Raw genomic sequence first — 17,418 nt, 5'->3', positions numbered from 1 at the left:
CGGCTCACAATCTCCTTTACCTTCACCCCCCCCCCCCAACAACAGGCTCCCTGTGAAGTGGGTGGGGCTGAGAGATCTCTGACAGAAGCTGCCCTTTCAAGGACAACTCTGCGAGAGCTGTGGCTGATCCAAGGCCATTCCAGCAGCTGCAAGTGGAGGAGTGGAGAATCGAACCCAGCTCTCCCAGATCAGAGTCCGCTCGTGTTGTTTTCATGAGTCTCCAGCTATCCCAGACATAAAATTGCCAGCTCTGACTCAAATCCTGAACGTGTGATGCTACTGAGTCCACCTTCTGAAGCTAGGATTCCCCCTCCCCATCACCAAGGAACTTATCTCTGTGCTCTGCAAATCAATTTTGGGTGAACTCCGGGCCCCACCTGGAGGTTGGCAAGCCTAACCCAGAAGCTCGGGATGTGCAAGAGAGATTCCACACGCCATGTTCTCCAAACAGATCATTCTCCAGATGCCAAGAGCAAATTCCAGACACTGCTTCGATGTTTGCTGGAGCTTTCGGGAAAGCGGATTGAAGGTGTTCTGCTCTCTGACCTCTGACAAAACTTTGTATGGCTGAATGCTTGGATTCACCCTTGCAAATGTTGCGTAAGTGTGCGATTCACAGGCGAGGTACAAAATGCACGGAGAAAGTGAGTCATCCGTCCCTTAATATGCCTCAGGACGGTGGGAAGCTGGAAGCCCTTGCTGGAAATGTCTTGGGTGGAATTCAGGAGGCCGGACTAGTCTCAGCAGCTCCCGTTCAGATTCAGCAAAGGTAAAACTCTCTGTGTTAAAACTCAATTCTGACTATGTAATGAACGTATAGTATCAAAATACAACAAGAGTATCATGAATACAAAACATATCAGTCCTGCAGAAAGTTAAAACCTCATTAGTTCCACTATGCTACTACTCTCCTTATATGGCACAAAGAAACTATATTATATTCCAGCGCTATATTTGAGAAAGAACCGGTCTGCTTAGCAAGCCGTTTCGGATCTCTAATCCTTCTTCTGGGGACCAGTCTTGTATACTATGTGCAATTTTCTAGGTCCAGTAGTGCCAAAAATTATACAATCATCATCCATGTCAATCCAGAATTCCTAGCTTTCTCTAATTTTCACGCATAATAGCGGGAACTGCCATAGTTAATACATTCCTTGTCAGTTAATACATTCCTTGCATTTAGATACTATATATTCATTACTTATAAGAGCCCCGTGGCGCAGAGTGATAAAGCTGCAGTACTGCAGTCGGAGCCCTCTGCTCACAACCTGAGTTCAACCCCAGCGGAAGCTGGTTCAGGTAGCCGACTCCAGGTTGACCCAGCCTTCCATCCTTCCGAGGTCGGTAAAATGAGTACCCAGCTTGCTGGGGGGAAAGTGTAGATGACTGGGGAAGGCAATGGCAAACCACCCCGTAAAAAGTCTGCTGTGAAAATGTCGTGAAAGCATCGTCACCCCAGAGTCAGAAACGACTGGTGCTTGCACAGGGGACTACCTTGACCTTTATTCATTACATAGTCAGAATTGTGTTTCAACACGGAGAGTTTGATCTTTGTTGTGGTTTAGCATCTCCTCCGTAGTCCTGGCAATCCTGTGACCAGATTCAGGGCAGTGCCGGTTAGCAGTTGCCAAATGTGCTTTAGCTTGTGCTGCTGAATGGCTGTCTCCCCGAGCTTGGCTCTATCACGAGCTCATAGCAGGAGGGGCCTGTATCTCACATCTCACTCCACAATGCTGGCCTCCAGATTTCCTACCAAAGGTCCAGCCATGGGGAGGCCCTTCAACCCACACAGATTCCAGATTATTAAAACACATGACTCACCCTGGGCAGATTCTTTCATGTCAAGACTTCTACCCCACTGCTTTTTGAAGGTCTAGCCAAAAGGAAGGGGCTGTGGCTCAAAGGGACTGGGAACCCCTCCCTCAAGAGTCCTACCGCTGCCTTTGGGAGAGACCTGTTGCATAAAGAACAAAGGCGTTCTTCTTCCTGCAGAGAGACAGTTTGGTGTAATGGTTAAGTGTGCGGACTCTTATCTGGAAGACTCGGGTTTGATTCCCCACTCCTCCACTTGCAGCTGCTGCAATGGCCTTGGGTCAGCCATAGCTCTCGCAGAACCGTCCTTGAAAGGGTAGCTTCTGGGAGCGCTCTCTCAGCCCCACCTACCTCACAGGGTGTCTGTTGTTGCGGGGGGGGGGGAGGTAAAGGAGATTGTGAGCCGCTCTGAGATTCAGAGTATAGAGCAGGATATAAATCCAATATCATCATCTTCTTCTACTTCTTCTCTTTGTGCCTGCTGGGAAGAAGAGCCGCAGGATGGCGAGATGGAGAAAGGGAAGAGCGGCAACAAGTGAGGAAAGAAAGGAGCAGGTGGCTCCATTTAATCCCCTGTTGCTGGTGGGGCCATTGGGTTGTTTAGGGGGTCAGTAAACCATGGCTGCAAGACTACTATGCCTAAGAAAATGGCATCTTCAAGGTTTATGTGACCTGCAGGTTAATCCTGCCTCAACGTTGGGTAATCACTGATGTAGTTAGAATGCGACGGAGGTTGCACCCTGGTGCGTTCGTTCACTATCTGTGTGTCTTCATCAGCGGGGTTGTCCTTGCCATTAGGCAAATTAAGCAGTTGCCTAGGGCACCGGCAGACTGGGAGTGCCAAATGGGGTGCCCTCCAGGTGACTGGGTGAGGCTGCCTCTCTGAGTTCCCTGCATCTCTTGGGAGTCTCCTGAGAGGCACAGGGGCAGGCGCTTTCTCCCTGCCTTTGCACGCCTGAAGTGCAAAAGCGGGGAGAGGATCTTCCCCACCGCCACCACCCCCATGCCTTTCAGGAGTTTCCCAAGAGGCATGGAGGCAGCATCAACACTGTCGGAGAGAGGATCATCGGCACTGTTGGTCCACCTTTTCACAGTTCTATAGAAATTCAGACTGATTCCCCACTAGCCTCACGTCGCTCTCACGCTCCTCTTCTCTGTCAGGGCTGCCGTCGAATTTCACACTGCCCTGGGGCTGCGACTGGGTTCACCTTTTTTCGCGCGGCAAACAGAAAGTGGTTTTTAGAGGATCTTGTTTGCTGCATGAAAGAGGAGGAGCGAGTTGCAGCCCCGGGGCAGATAGTGTGAAATCTGACGGAAGCCCCGCTGAGAAGAGTCAAGCGAGAGCGGCATAAGGCTAGTGGGGAATCGGCCCCATTTAATTCCCTTTTGCTCAGGTTAAGCCCAAGCAGGGGTGTGAACTGGAACAGATGGAGACCACCCTGAACCAACCCAAAAGGTGATTAACATGTGGAATTCACTGCCACAGGAGGTGGTGGCGGCTACAAGCATAGCCAGCTTCAAGAGGGGGTTAGATAAAAATATGGAGCAGAGGTCCATCAGTGGCTATTAGCCACAGTGTGTATATATATGTATGTATATATACACACAGAGTGTTGGACTGGATGGGCCATTGGCCTGATCCAGCATGGCTTCTCTTATGTTCTTCTGTGACACAGAGTGTTGGACTGGAGGGGCCATTGGCCTGATCCAACATGGCTTCTCTTATGTTCTTCTGTGACACAGAGTGTTGGACTGGATGGGCCATTGGCCTGATCCAACATGGCTTCTCTTATGTTCTTCTGTGACACAGAGTGTTGGACTGGAGGGGCCATTGGCCTGATCCAACATGGCTTCTCTTATGTTCTTCTGTGACACAGAGTGTTGGACTGGAGGGGCCATTGGCCTGATCCAACATGGCTTCTCTTATGTTCTTCTGTGACACAGAGTGTTGGACTGGATGGGCCATTGGCCTGATCCAACATGGCTTCTCTTATGTTCTTCTGTGACACAGAGTGTTGGGCTGGATGGGCCATTGGCCTGATCCAACATGGCTTCTCTTATGTTCTTCTGTGACACAGAGTGTTGGACTGGATGGGCCATTGGCCTGATCCAACATGGCTTCTCTTATGTTCTTCTGTGACACAGAGTGTTGGACTGGATGGGCCATTGGCCTGATCCAACATGGCTTCTCTTATGTCCTTATGTGACACAGAGTGTTGGACTGGATGGGCCACTGGCCTGATCCAACATGGCTTCTCTTATGTTCTTCTGTGACACAGAGTGTTGGACTGGATGGGCCATTGGCCTGATCCAACATGGCTTCTCTTATGTTCTTCTGTGACACAGAGTGTTGGACTGGATGGGCCATTGACCTGATCCAACATGGCTTCTCTTATGTCCTTATGTGACACAGAGTGTTGGACTGGATGGGCCATTGGCCTCCCTCTCAAAAGCTCCTAAGTGGTTCCAGGTGCTTAGAGCAGCAGATGAAGATGATGTAACTTCAACATTAGCAGGAGGAATTTGGGAGCCGCACAGGGCAGGGTGCGAGCGGCCTCAGCGTTGGCATGCTACAGTGCAGGAAGGGATTTGCTTCGAAAGGCAGGGCAGATGAAGTTTATAGAAGAAAACGATGCAGGTATGGTTGCGGTTTTTATTTTTAGGGCATCGTTAAGACACACCTTGATTTTTGTAGGAGATGAGTCTTATAAGGACACTTGCATTCAGTCTACCTCGGGTTCTTCTGATGCCCTCTTCACAGTGAAGAGTTCGCATGACTGAAGTGAAGACTTAAATAAGAAAAGCCGGGCGGGTTTCATTTCTAGCAAAAGGGCACAGCCGAGAGCAGCTGCTGCGGTTTCTGATTTTGCTGCCTCTCCTCCTGATCCATATCAAGCCCTTTAGAGAGGAAAGGTCCTGAAGCGTGTTACGTCTCCACCTAGGATTCCCAGCCTCTGGGTGTGGCCCGGAGATCTCTGGGAATTGCAGTTGACCTCCTGAGATCAGTCCCCCAGGACAAAATGGCGGCTTTGGAGGGTGGATTCTCTGACATTGTGCTCCACTGAGGCCCCTCCCCTCCCCTAAATCCTGCTTTCCAAGGGTATACCTCCCAACTCTCCAGGTAGTTCCTATCCTGGAGTTGGCAACCCCATCTCCACCATATAGCTCCAGCTCTAAGCAATAGTCTCAAAGATGCTGGGACTTCTGTTGTCACCTGGGAACAGGCACTGCCTATCAGGGTGAATCTCTGCTCCTGGATCAAGGAGATGTTCTCCTTTCCCGTCGTTCCCGTCGTCGTATCTTCTCTGCATCTGTCTCGAAAGTGCGAAAAGAGCCGCTACCCCGGAAGAAGAAGCTGCTACGACATTTGCATGAACACAACGTATAAATTGTGAAGGTTCATGGTGGAGCACTGGGTTTCCCAGTCTGCCCCCCCCCCCCGCCCCGCAGCAAACCAGACGTGCCATTCTTACTGTATCCCTGGTCTTCCCTGGAACTTGTTGCAAAAGATTTAGGACACAGTTTTGGAGTGAGTCAGTGAACTCAAGCAGATAATGACGAGCCCTTTGGCAGAGAACCAGAGACCAGTGACGTACTAGGAGGATAAGAAAAGAGGCTCTGCAATACTGGAATCACCTGGCCCTGGATACAAAGGCAAGAGCCTAGCAGGAGGGACTGTAGAGGGAGGAAATACGGAGCAGTATGTAAATATTGTTCCTGACACAAAGAGCTGTGTTTGGAACAAGAGGGAGAGGAGGAGCACCGAGTAGCCCCAGCAGCTTAAATACCTGGGGACTCAATAATTCCTCCTTGTCATCTTTCTCTCTGCAGAATAGAGATGGGCTCCTGGATTTTCCTGCTGTCAGTCTTCTTGCATTTGAGTTTTGCAACGTCTCCCGACCCGTAAGTCCTCGCATTTCGTAGCAATTTTTCTCGCTTTTATTTTGAATTCACTTTTAAAACGTCGCTATTCTTTGTTCCAACAGTGCTGTCTTTGTGGTGGCTTATATCAGGGTCTGCTCGTTTTACTTTTGCTTACTTTAATGTATATTAAAAATACAATGCCACTGTAGCGCGTAACTTGAGCGAAAGATGGAACAAGCCCCAGATGGGTGAGCTAACTGGCCATAAGAGAACACTTCCTTCATAGCTTGTGTGTTCGCTTGTGGTGTAAAGGTCAAGTCACCCCAGTCATTAACTCCTGAGTGGGCATATCCATGTCCTGGGACCTCCCTAACTTAAACATGCTGAGGTTGGATTCACATGTCCCAGGTTAGCAGAACACACATTCTAAATTTAGCATATTAGGGCGAGAAGGCCAAGCAGCGGTGGGGTGGGGAATCATTTGAAGAGGACATTTGGGGTTGCCGACTCTGTGATGGGAAATTCCTGGAGACTTGGTGGTGGAATAGGGCTGCCAGGCCCCCAGCTGGGGGGAGGAGTCCTGCTGTGGTGGCAAAAGAGAAATAAAAATACAATTCCACTGCAGCATGTAACTTGAGCAAAAGATGGAGCAAGCTCCAGATGGGTTTGTTCCTGCAATGTGCTGGCTGCAGCATCTTGTCACTACATGGGGAAAAAACGGGAGAGTGATAAACGGCATCTCTGTGACGCACCAGAAACTCTGTGGTTAGAACTTCCAGTTATTCCTAGAGCTACCTAAGCCTCTTCTCTCTGTTTTTTTTCCTCCCACTAGAAGTGGCTATTGAACATATGAACATATGAAGCTGCCTTATACTGAATCAGACCCTGGGTCCATCAAAGTCAGTATTGTCTTCTCAGACTGGCAGCGGCTCTCCAGGGTCTCAAGCTAAGGTTTTTCACATCTATTTGCCTGGACCCTTTTAGTTGGAGATGCCGGGGATTGAACCTTGGACCTTCTGCTTACCAAGCAGATGCTCTACCACTGAGCCACCGTCCCTCCCTTGGTTTTGCCTTTGCTGCTGAAATGGGCTTTTTTGGGGGGAGGGGAGGTCACTGTCTCCTGGGAACTGCCCACCACCTTAGGAAACCAGTTTGTTTTTGCAGAAAGGGCAATAGCATCATCTGCTTTCTTCTGCAGTGTGTGGTTTGGCTCACTTGCTTGAGCCAGCTGACCCTATTTGCACTACAAGGGCACTGCCCTCAGGGCATCTGTCCCCTCTGTGGCCTCCTGTGGCCCTGCTTGCACAGGGTGGTCTGTGAGAGGACTGCTCGAGGCTGGAGTATGGGAAAAATTGGGTGCCTATGGACCCTCCTCAAAGCTCCTTCCCTAGATGTGTGCAGTTTTCTCTCCATGCCCCAGCTCAGCCAATTGGCCAGTCTGGATTGCCTCTCTTTAATGCAATCTGCCGCTTTCCTGCAGGCCAGACACAGTCTTCAGCCCCAGCAGAGGAAATGAAATCCAAGTTGTTCACTGCAAGGGCACTTTGGGGTTGCCATCCTCCAGATGAGGCCTGGAGATCTCCCACATTTACAACTGATCTCCAGCTGGCAGAGATCAGCTCCCCTGGAGAAAATGGCAGCTTTGAAGGGTGGGCTTTAGGGTATTCTACCATGTTGAGATCCCTCGCCTCCCTTAACCCTGCCCTCTCTTGGATCCACCCCCAAAGCCTCCAGGTATTTTCCAACACGGACCTGGCAACCTGACTTCCTTGCATGTGGCCGCTGACCTGGGTCCAAGACATGTTTTCTTCTCTCTTCTTTCTTGGGATTCTGCATCACCTCCCACAAGCCAGATTCCAGCTTTCGGTCTTTAGGAGGCGGTTGAGGACAGGGTGGTTTTTTGAACCTTTTGACTCATGTAGCTTATATTGATTGGCAGCCCCACCTGGAGATTTTAAATCGGAGCCTTTTATGTGTTTTTATAATTGTTGTGCTATTTATATTGTAAGCCAGCTTGAGTTCTGCAAGGTAGAAAGGTAGGGTTGACAAGTCCAATTCAAGAAATATCTGGGGACTTTGGAGGTGGAGCCAGGAGACTTTGGGGGTGGAGCCAGGAGACTTTGGGGGTGGAGCCAGGAGACTTTGGGGGTGGAGCCAGGAGCAAGGCTGTGACAATCACAATTTAACTCCAAGGGGAATTCTGGCCATCACATTGAAAGGGACTGCGCACCTTTTAAATGCCTTCCATCCAGGGCTTTTTTGGTAGAAAAAGCCCAGCAGGAACTCATTTGCATATTAGGCCACACCCCTGACACATCCTTGTTTCTTCAAAAAGCCCAGCAGGAACTCATTTACATATTAGGCCACACCCCCTAACACCAAGCCAGCTGAAACCGCGTTCCTTTGCGTTCCTGCTTTTTTTTTAAAAAAAGCCCTTCTTCCATCCATTGGAAATAATGTAAGATAGGGGTACCTTCTTTTGGGGCTCATAGAATTGGACCCCTTGGTCCAATCCTTTCGATACTGGGAGGGTATTTTGAGGAGGTGCACTAGGTGCTATGCGGAAAATTTGGTGCCTTTACGTCAAAAAACAGGGCCCCTCCAGAGCCCCAGATACTTGAAGAATCGGTCTCCATTGGGAATAATGGAGTGTCCAGAAGACATTTCCCTCCCCCGCCCTGCTTTCTGATGACCCTGAAGTGGGGAGAGGGCCTCCAAACCGGGGGATCCCCTGCCACCAACCCTATAAAAAGGTGGCTAATAAGTGTGTATGTGTTAGAGAGAGAGAGGGAGAGAGAGAGAGCGCCTTTTAAAGCTGTTGTTTTCTCCTGGAGAACTGACCATTGTAGTCTGGAGGGCAGTTATAATTCAGGGAGGTCCCCAGGTCCCACCTGGAGGTTTGGCAACGCAACGGGAAATACACCTCCAAGGCTGAGAACCAGAGATACTGCTGTGCAAACAGTATTATCAGCACAACTATTACAACGTAAATAACACGCTTGCAGCCAAGTGTAAATAACACCATGTCAATAACACACTTGCAGCCAAGGCTCCCTCGTTACATCCCTTTCATTAAGTCTAAATCGGTGATTTACCACACATATCAATTTACCAAACATTCTCAGACTGTGAGAACTGGCAAAATAACGCAAGCAACTGAACTTTGCTTTCTCCAGAGTCATTCAGAGGTCTGCTGCCTCTGAGCTAGGGTTGCCAAGTCCAATTCGAGAAATATCTGGGGACTTTGGGGGTGGAGCCAGGAGACATTAGGGGTGGAGCCAAGATCAAGGCTGTGACAAGCATCATTGAACTCCAAAGGGAGTTCTGGCAATCACATTGAAAGGGACGGCACACCTTTTCAATTCCATCCTTCCATAGGAAAGAATGAAGGATAGGGGCACCTTCTTTGGGGGCTCATAGAATTGGACCCCCTGGTCCAATCTTTTGGAAACTTGGAGGGTGTTTTTTAGAGAGGCACTAGATGCTATACTGAAAATTTGGTGCCTCTACCCCAAAAAACAGCCCCCCCCAGAGCCCCAGATACCCACGGATCAATTCTCAATGATTTTCTATGGGAATAAATCTCCTAAGGGAATAACAGAGTTCCCAGCAGACATTTCCCTCCCCTCCCCCCGCTTTCTGACGACCCTGAAGCGGGGGAGGGCCTCCAAACCAGGGGATCCCCTGCCCCCACCTGGGGATTGGCAACCCTACTCTGAGCACAGAGGCCCATGGCCCACAGACCTCGAAGGCCCTCTCCTTCATGAACCTGCCTTACCTCCCCCTTTTAAACCTGCCCGTGCTCATGGCCATCAGAACCCCTCGCCGCTGCAGTGAATTCCACCATTTAATTACAGGCTGAGGAAAGAAGTATTTCCTTTTGCCCGTCCTGAACCTATTTCCCAACGATTTGATCGGGTGCCCCCAAATTGCGCCATCATGGGAGATGAAGAAAAAGCTTTTGTTTGTTTTATCTTTATTTAGCCCCTTTTAGTTCGTCCCTGCATTTCGCAGGTCTTGCTGTTTTGCAGTAGGGCCGGGGGCAAGAATGGCGGCCTGGTTGCGAAAGAGCAGACAAGTTGCGAAGGCCGCTGAGAACTCAGGGGGAAGCTCTCGTTTGCCCCCTTAAATGCAGTGAGTTGAGAAATCTCAGCGCATATCTCGATGCGGCGTTTTCAGCAAAGTCAGAAGTATGTGGGCTCTGTTTTGCGGACACATTCCTTTTTAAAAAGGAGAGACGGACAATGAAATGCTGGGGTCGTATTTCCCCAGAGGCTCTTGTTTCAGTTCACACAGGCTGAAAAAGCCGATGACAGCAGGACGAACGTACTCATAGAATCATAGAGTAGGAAGGGACCTCCAGGGTCACCTAGTCCAACCCCCTGCACAATGCAGGAAACTCACAAACACTTCCCCCTAAATTCACAGGATCTCCATTGCTGTCAGATGGCCATCTAGCCTCTGTTTCAAAACCTCCAACGAAGGAGAGCCCACCACCTCCCGAGGAGGAAGCCTGTGCCACTGAGGAACTGCTCTAATGGGCAGAAAGTTCTTCCTAATGTTGAGCTGGAAACTCTTTTAATTTCAACTCATTGGTACTGGTCCTACCTTTCGGGACCACAGAAAACAATTCCACACCCTCCTCTATATGACAGCCCTTCAAGTACTTGAAGATGGTGATCCTATCACCTCTCAGCCGTCTCCTCTCCAGGCTAAACACGGCCAGCTCCTTCAGCCTTTCCTCGTAGGACTTGGTCTCCAGACTCCTTGGCTCCATTGAAGGGTTAGGTTCTCAGCTGGTGGGTAGATGAATGGCAAAGGCTTGAATGAGAGGAGAGGCCAAGATCCACTTAGGCGAGCCCAGTTCCTGTCTCATTCAGTCACCTGTAAGCTCGCCGTAAGTCACCCAAATTGCATGAAAGGGCACATGATCTCATGAAATCCTTCCTAATGTGAACTGGCGCTTGGTGAGTCAACAGGGCAATACTTTAATCTGGAATTCTTAGAGCGATGTGGCTGGATTTCAGTCATGTGTCCACAGGGGTCCATTCATTTCTGGGTTCAGTTGGGGGAAAGGGCTGTTAAATATCAGCCATCTCCTGGAGACCCCGGAGGGTTTTCGAGGCAAGAGATGTTCGGAGGCGGTTTGCCATTGCCAGTCTCTGTGGAGCCTTCTGGGTGGTTGTGGGGAGTGTGGGGGGGGGGACTTACCGGGAGCAAGGAGTTTCACCGCACGTTTCAGTGACATGCCCACTTGACTTCCAGTATGGCCCAGAAGTGACAATCTGGTTTTTAGGCAAAACCTCTATGGTAGAATTAGTTTCTACCATACAGATTGTGCCCAAAAACCAGAGCATCACCTCAATGCTCCCGACATGCCTACATCACTTCTGGGTCACATTGAAGTCATGTAGGCAAGTCATTGGGATGTCAGGTGTGCCTCCCTTTGGGGGGATAATTCTCCCCTTTTGAAGAAGATATTGGATTTATATCCCGCCCTCCACTCCAAAGAGTCTCAGAGCGGCTCACAATCTCCTTTCCCTTCCTCCCTCACAACAGACACCCTGTGAGGTGGGTGGGGCTGAGAGGGCGCTCACAGCAGCTGTCCTTTCAAGGACAGAGTCTCAGAGCGGCTCACAATCTCCTTTCCCTTCCTCCCTCACAACAGACACCCTGTGAGGTGGGTGGGGCTGAGAGGGCTCTCACAGCAGCTGTCCTTTCAAGGACAGAGTCTCAGAGCGGCTCACAATCTCCTTTCCCTTCCTCCCTCACAACAGACACCCTGTGAGGTGGGTGGGGCTGGAGAGGGCTCTCACAGCAGTTGCCCCTTCAAGGACAGAGTCTCAGAGTGGCCTACAATCTCCTTTCCCTTCCTCCCCCACAACAGACACCCTGTGAGGTGGGTGGGGCTGAGAGGGCTCTCACAGCAGCTGCCGTTTTAAGGACAGAGTCTCAGAGCGGCTCCCAATCTCCTTTACCTTCCTCCCCCACAACAGACACCCTGTGAGGTGGGTGGGGCTGGAGAGGGCTCTCACAGCAGCTGCCCTTTCAAGGCCAGAGTCTCAGAGCGGCTCACAAACTCCTTTCCCTTCCTCCCCCACGACAGACACCCTGTGAGGTGGGTGGGGCTGAGAGGGCTCTCACAGCAGTTGCCCTTTCAAGGACAGAGTCTCAGAGCGGCCTACAATCTCCTTTCCCTTCCTCCCCCACAACACACACCCTGTGAGGTTGGCGGGGATGAGAGGGCTCTCCCAGCAGCTGCTCTTTCAAGGAGAGAGTCTCAGAGCGGCTCACAATCTCCTTTCCCTTCCTCCCCCACAACAGACACCCTGTGAGGTGGGTGGGGCTGAGAGGGCTCTCACAGTAGCTGCCCTTTCAAGGACAACTCCTGCGAGAGCTATGGCTGACCCAAGGCCATTCCAGCAGCCGCAAGTGGAGGAGTGGGGAATCAAACCCGGTTCTCCCAGATAAGAGTCCGCGCACTTCACCACTGCACCAGACTGGCTCTGACTGGCCACCTGACTGGCAGTGGAGCGGTGGGTCATGGCAGCAGGGGACTCCCACCCTCACTGGGATTATCTGGTGTAGCACCCCTGGACTTCCTTGGGGGTCTCCCATCTAAGTACCAACCACGGCTGACCCTTCTGAACTTCTGAGATCTGACAAGATTTAGCCTGGGCCATCCTGGATTCTGTTGGGGGAAATCATTGTGCGTTTCCCAAGCCCCGCATCTCCCCATGGATGTGCTTTCTCCTCATCCAGTTGGGTAGAAAATTCAGATAAAGACCGGATCTGTTGTGCTCATTTCTAAAATGCTGCCTAAAGTATTGAAGGGAAGAGTCGCCACATCAGCCAGCCTGCTGACTCATGACTGAGGGGCTGTGGCTCAGTCAGTGGCAGAGCAGAAGGTGACAGGTTCAGTCCCTGGAATCTGCAGTAGGTGATGTGAAAGAACTCCGCCTGAGACCCAGTGAGCACTTGGCTGTCTGAGAAGACAAGACTGACTGCAATGGACCGAGGGTCTGATGAAAACTTTGAGGCAGCTTTCATAAGTTCATGTTTCACGTGACAGTGCGAAGCCTCTGTGACTTATAACTTTTATTCAGAATGTAAGCTTTCATGCACATGCACACTTCCTTGTCTGCAGAAGTGCGCATGCACACGAAAGCTGACATTCTGAATAAAAGGTTGTTGGTCTTAAAGGGGCCGCTGAACTTCTGCTTTGTAGTTTGAACACTTAAGGCAGGGGTCCTCAAACTACGGCCCGCGGGCCAGATGCGGCCTGCTGAGGACATTTATGCAGCCCGCCGGGTTATGGCAAAATCAGACCGGAAGTGACGTTCGACCTAAACTCGCGTTAGCAACGCACACTTCCGGCACTGGGCTGAGGCGGCGGAGACAGAGTGTGAGGCGATACCGAGGTGAGGTGAGTTCCCAGGCCGGGGTGTGTGGTGTGGGGAAGGGGGAGAGATGCAGAAGACGGAGAACTGACGGCCCGCGGCCTTGTACAGTAACGGCAGTCCGGCCCTCCAACAGTCTGAGGGACAGTGAACTGGCCCCCTATTTAAAAAGTTTGAGGACCCCTGACTTAAGGGTTTCCAATTTATAACATCATCTTAGGACTGCCAACGAATGAAAACTAACTTAGTCTGCGGCAGCCCTAAGTGAAACTGTCTACAACTGCCTCCTGGAGAGAGTAGGGTTGCCAACTCCCAGGTAGGGTCTGGAGACCTCCCAAAATCACAAGTGATCACCAGATGATCTGGATCAGCTCCCCTGGAGAAAATGGCTGCTTTTGAGGTTGGGCTGTGGGGCATTGTGCCCTGCTGAGGCTCCTCACCTCCCCAAAGCCTACTGTCCCCAGGCATCCCCTCCCCAGCTTTCCCAACATGGAGTGCATCTCCCCGAGGACATTCTTCCAAAACTGTGGGGCTTCCATGGACAAGGTGTTTTCTTGAGTGTCCACCAGACAAGCCTCTTCTGGGTGTGGTAAAGACAGCACAGCCGAAGTTATAGTGACCGGATAACTAAGAATGTATTGAAACCAAACCGTACAAATATGTTCAAGAGAAGACTAAAGAGCAATAACAATGCCCCAGAAGTTTCACAATTCCATCAAAGGAGTGCCGATGAACAGGAAGTCGACTTGATTATTCGTGCTTCGAATCCTCTTCTAGCATCGGGGGGCTCCAGCCACATCTCTCAGCCGCTGCAAAGAATAACAAAAACGCAGAAGTGTAAACTTCATACAAACAGGGATACAAGACTACAGCCCAAACCACCTTGGTGTATACTTACAAGGCAAAGGCTCAGGGAAAAAAAAGTATCAAAGTCTTTCTGATGCATCAATAAGGTGCAAAAATTGGCAAAACCCACAAGATTCTTTCTCAGACTGCACACAGCTGCGAAACATAATCAAAAATCACTCAAAAAACAGTAGCGTTTAAAATTCCTTCGTAAGGATACTTAGTATAGTGCCCCCCCAAAACCCTTTAAACTTACAATTCCCAATGGACAAAAGGGACAGGAAGTCACCAGTAAGATTTCAAAACGCCACTCAACTCCAAAAGGCTCAAGGTGTGGAGCAGGGGTCCCTGGGGATGTGTGTGGTGGGGAGGTACTTTTGAGTTCCCTGCAGGGGGTTGGACTAGATGACCCTGGAGGTTCCTTCCAACTCTACGATTCTCTGATTGACGGGGCAGTCAAGAGGGACCCTCCTCACAATTTTTATTCCTAGGAAGCGAAGAGACGGTCCTTCAGATAATCCCGCCCCAAGCTCATTAGGACTTTAAAGGCCAACCCCAACAGCTCGCTAATTAATTCTTTAATTGCAGGCAATATGTCTTGATCGTGCCTTCAGTCCTGCGCTCCAACGCTTCCAACCAGGCCTGTGTGCAGCTTCAGAACCTCAACGAGTCCGTTTCCCTGAAGATTGAGCTGGACTACAACATGGACCACCACAGCATTTGGGAGGGGCAGGTGGCCGAGAACCATTTTTCTCAGTGCGTCAACTTCACGGTAAAGAATCTTAATCCTTGCTTCTGTCGCTCGGGGCCGCAACTAAGAGGAAAGGGGTGGGAAAGGAGGGAGATCCGTTTTGAGCTTGCAATTCTTTGCATCTCTTGTGGACTAAACGTTGCTACTCGCTGCCGGATTGCGCCACTACAGCTGGGCGGCCAGTCCCCCTCTTGCTAAATGCCTCCCTCCCTGTCTTCAAGATGCAATAATGCCACCGCTTTACCCAGTACGAGGTGCCGGGCTTGTGCCCCAGGCAGCTTATGGGGTATAAAACATGAGTCAAGGAGGACGACCAAAGGGTGGGAGGGACGAACAGGGGACGAGCAGCAGCGCTTGTCCCAGTCACATGCCCTCAGGCGTCTTGGCAGTTGGGTGGCAGGGGATGCCAAGGTGGTGCAGGGTTTTCCCAGAAACGATGGGCTTGGAGAAGGAATGGAGGGGACCCCCCATCACTCCAGGTTAGAGAGTCCCTGGGCAGAGCAGAAGCCCTCCAGGAGGTGAGGGTGAGGAGTGTGTTTTGTCTCTGGGCATGGACAGAAAGCCAGTGTTTGCAGGAGCATCACACAGTCAGAACCTTGAGACATGGTTTTTGCACTGGGCTGCTAAGCAGAGGGGAGGCAGTCAGAACCTTGAGACTGGGGCATGGTTTTTGCACTGGGCTGCTAAGCAGAGGGGAGGCAGGGGGAGGCAACCACAGAAGGGGATTCGGTAACCAGACAGAAGCCAGCGTGTGAATGCGTTTTGCAGAGGGGATGGAAAGATAAGGTCGTATACTGGCAATGCTGTAAATGAAGTAGATAACACAACCAAAAATGCAAGCTAGTGACCAGTTTACTAAGAAGTATATAGAAACCGGTCCAAATGTCCAAAACGTGGACATTCAAGTCCCCAAAGTAGTGTGGTGACAAGCCAATTGATTAAATACTTGTTTCTTTCCAGTCTTCATCAGACCTGGGACCAATATTGATTCAATGATATAGATTCTTTACACAATTTTCAAAAAAGAGGGACGTAGAGTGTCTCCAGCAGCAATTTCACATCGGCTACAGCTCAGTATGTGGCTTCTTCTGAGCTGTAGCCGATGTGAAATTGCTGCTGGAGACGCTCTGCGTCCCTCTTTTCTTTTGAAAATTGTGTAAAGAATCTATATGATTGAATCGATATGTAAGTATGATATTTTTTTCACTGGAAGAGGGTTGGTGGTGTCTGAATGTCCTTCTGATATTTTCGTATAATATTTTCTTTCGTTAGTGGTCCCAGGTCTGATGAAGACTGGAAAGAAACACGTACTTAATCGATTGGCTTGTCACCACACTGCTTTGGGACTTGAATGTCCACGTTTTGGACGTTTGGACCGGTTTCTATATACTTCTTAGTAAAATGGTCTCTAGCTTGCATTTTTGGTTGTGTTATCCATTGTGGTGACCTCTCTCAGATTGTAAATCAAGTAGAGACAGGGGAGCCCTAAACGCAAAGCAAATGAAAGCGTGGATTCAGAGATAAAGCCGAAGCTTTGTGCCTGTTCTGTGGGGTGGGCAGTGAATACGAAGAGCAAAGTCTGGCAGGAAGAGGGAGGACTTGTTCTTGGTCAGAGTTTGAGACCGAAATTATGCAGTCAAGGGAGACTAGTTTGGTGTAGCGGAGAGCAAGTTTGGTGTAGTGGTTAAGTGTGCGGACTCTTATCTGGGAGATCCAGGTTTGATTCCCTACTCTTCCACTTGCACTTGCTGGAATGGCCTTGGGTCAGCCATAGCTCTGGCAGAGGTTGTCCTTGAAAGGGCAGCTGCTGTGAGAGCCCTCTCCAGCCCCACCCACCTCACAGGGTGTCTGCTGTGGGAGAGGAAGGGAAAGGAGATTGTAGGCCGCTCTGAGACTCTGTCCTTGAAAGGGCAGCTGCTGTGAGAGCTATCTTAGCCCCACCCACCTCACAGGGTGTCTGTTGTGGGGGAGGAAGGGAAAGGAGATTGTAGGCCATTCTGAGACTCTGTCCTTGAAAGGGCAGCTGCTGTGAGAGCCCTCTCCAGCCCCACCCACCTCACAGGGTGTGTGTTGTGGGGGAGGAAGGGAAAGGAGATTGTAGGCCGTTCTGAGACTGTCCTTGAACGGGCAGCTGCTGGGAGAGCCCTCTCAGCCCCACCCACCTCACAGGGTGTCTGTTGTGGGGGAGGAAGGGAGAGGAGATTGTAGGCCATTCTGAGACTCTGTCCTTGAAAGGGCAGCTGCTTTGAGAGCCCTCTCCAGCCCCACCCACCTCACAGGGTGTCTGTTGTGGGGGAGGAAGGGAAAGGAGATTGTAGGCCATTCTGAGACTCTGTCCTTGAAAGGGCAGCTGCTTTGAGAGCCCTCTCCAGCCCCACCCACCTCACAGGGTGTGTGTTGTGGGGGAGGAAGGGAAAGGAGATTGTAGGCCGTTCTGAGACTGTCCTTGAACGGGCAGCTGCTGGGAGAGCCCTCTCAGCCCCACCCACCTCACAGGGTGTCTGTTGTGGGGGAGGAAGGGAGAGGAGATTGAAGGTGTTCTGAGACTCTGTCCTTGAAAGGGTAGCTGCTGTGAGAGCCCTCTCAGTCCCACCCACCTCACAGGGTGCCTGTTGTGGGGGAGGAAGGTAAAGGAGATTGTAGGCCATTCTGAGACTCTGTCCTTGAAAGGGCAGCTGCTGTGAGAGTCCTCTCAGCCCCACCCACCTCACAGGGTGTCTGTTGAGGGGGAGGAAGGGAAAGGAG

At 50.7% G+C, this 17,418-nt stretch overlaps 1 protein-coding gene across 1 annotated transcript in view; it reads left to right on the top strand.

Moving 5' to 3' along the window:
• Positions 1 to 17,418, top strand: part of LOC132569863 (ovostatin-like) — a 142,250-nt gene that overhangs the window by 26,998 nt on the left and 97,834 nt on the right. The window contains 3 exon segments of the mRNA XM_060236294.1: positions 5,541 to 5,624; positions 5,627 to 5,715; positions 14,511 to 14,694. Coding sequence (XP_060092277.1) covers positions 5,541 to 5,624; positions 5,627 to 5,715; positions 14,511 to 14,694 — 357 coding nt within the window.

Source organism: Heteronotia binoei, chromosome 4, assembly GCF_032191835.1.
Source record: "Heteronotia binoei isolate CCM8104 ecotype False Entrance Well chromosome 4, APGP_CSIRO_Hbin_v1, whole genome shotgun sequence".
Lineage (NCBI taxonomy): Eukaryota > Metazoa > Chordata > Lepidosauria > Squamata > Gekkonidae > Heteronotia > Heteronotia binoei.
Note: the sequence above shows the minus strand (reverse complement) of the source record. Positions and strands in the feature narration are given on the sequence as shown.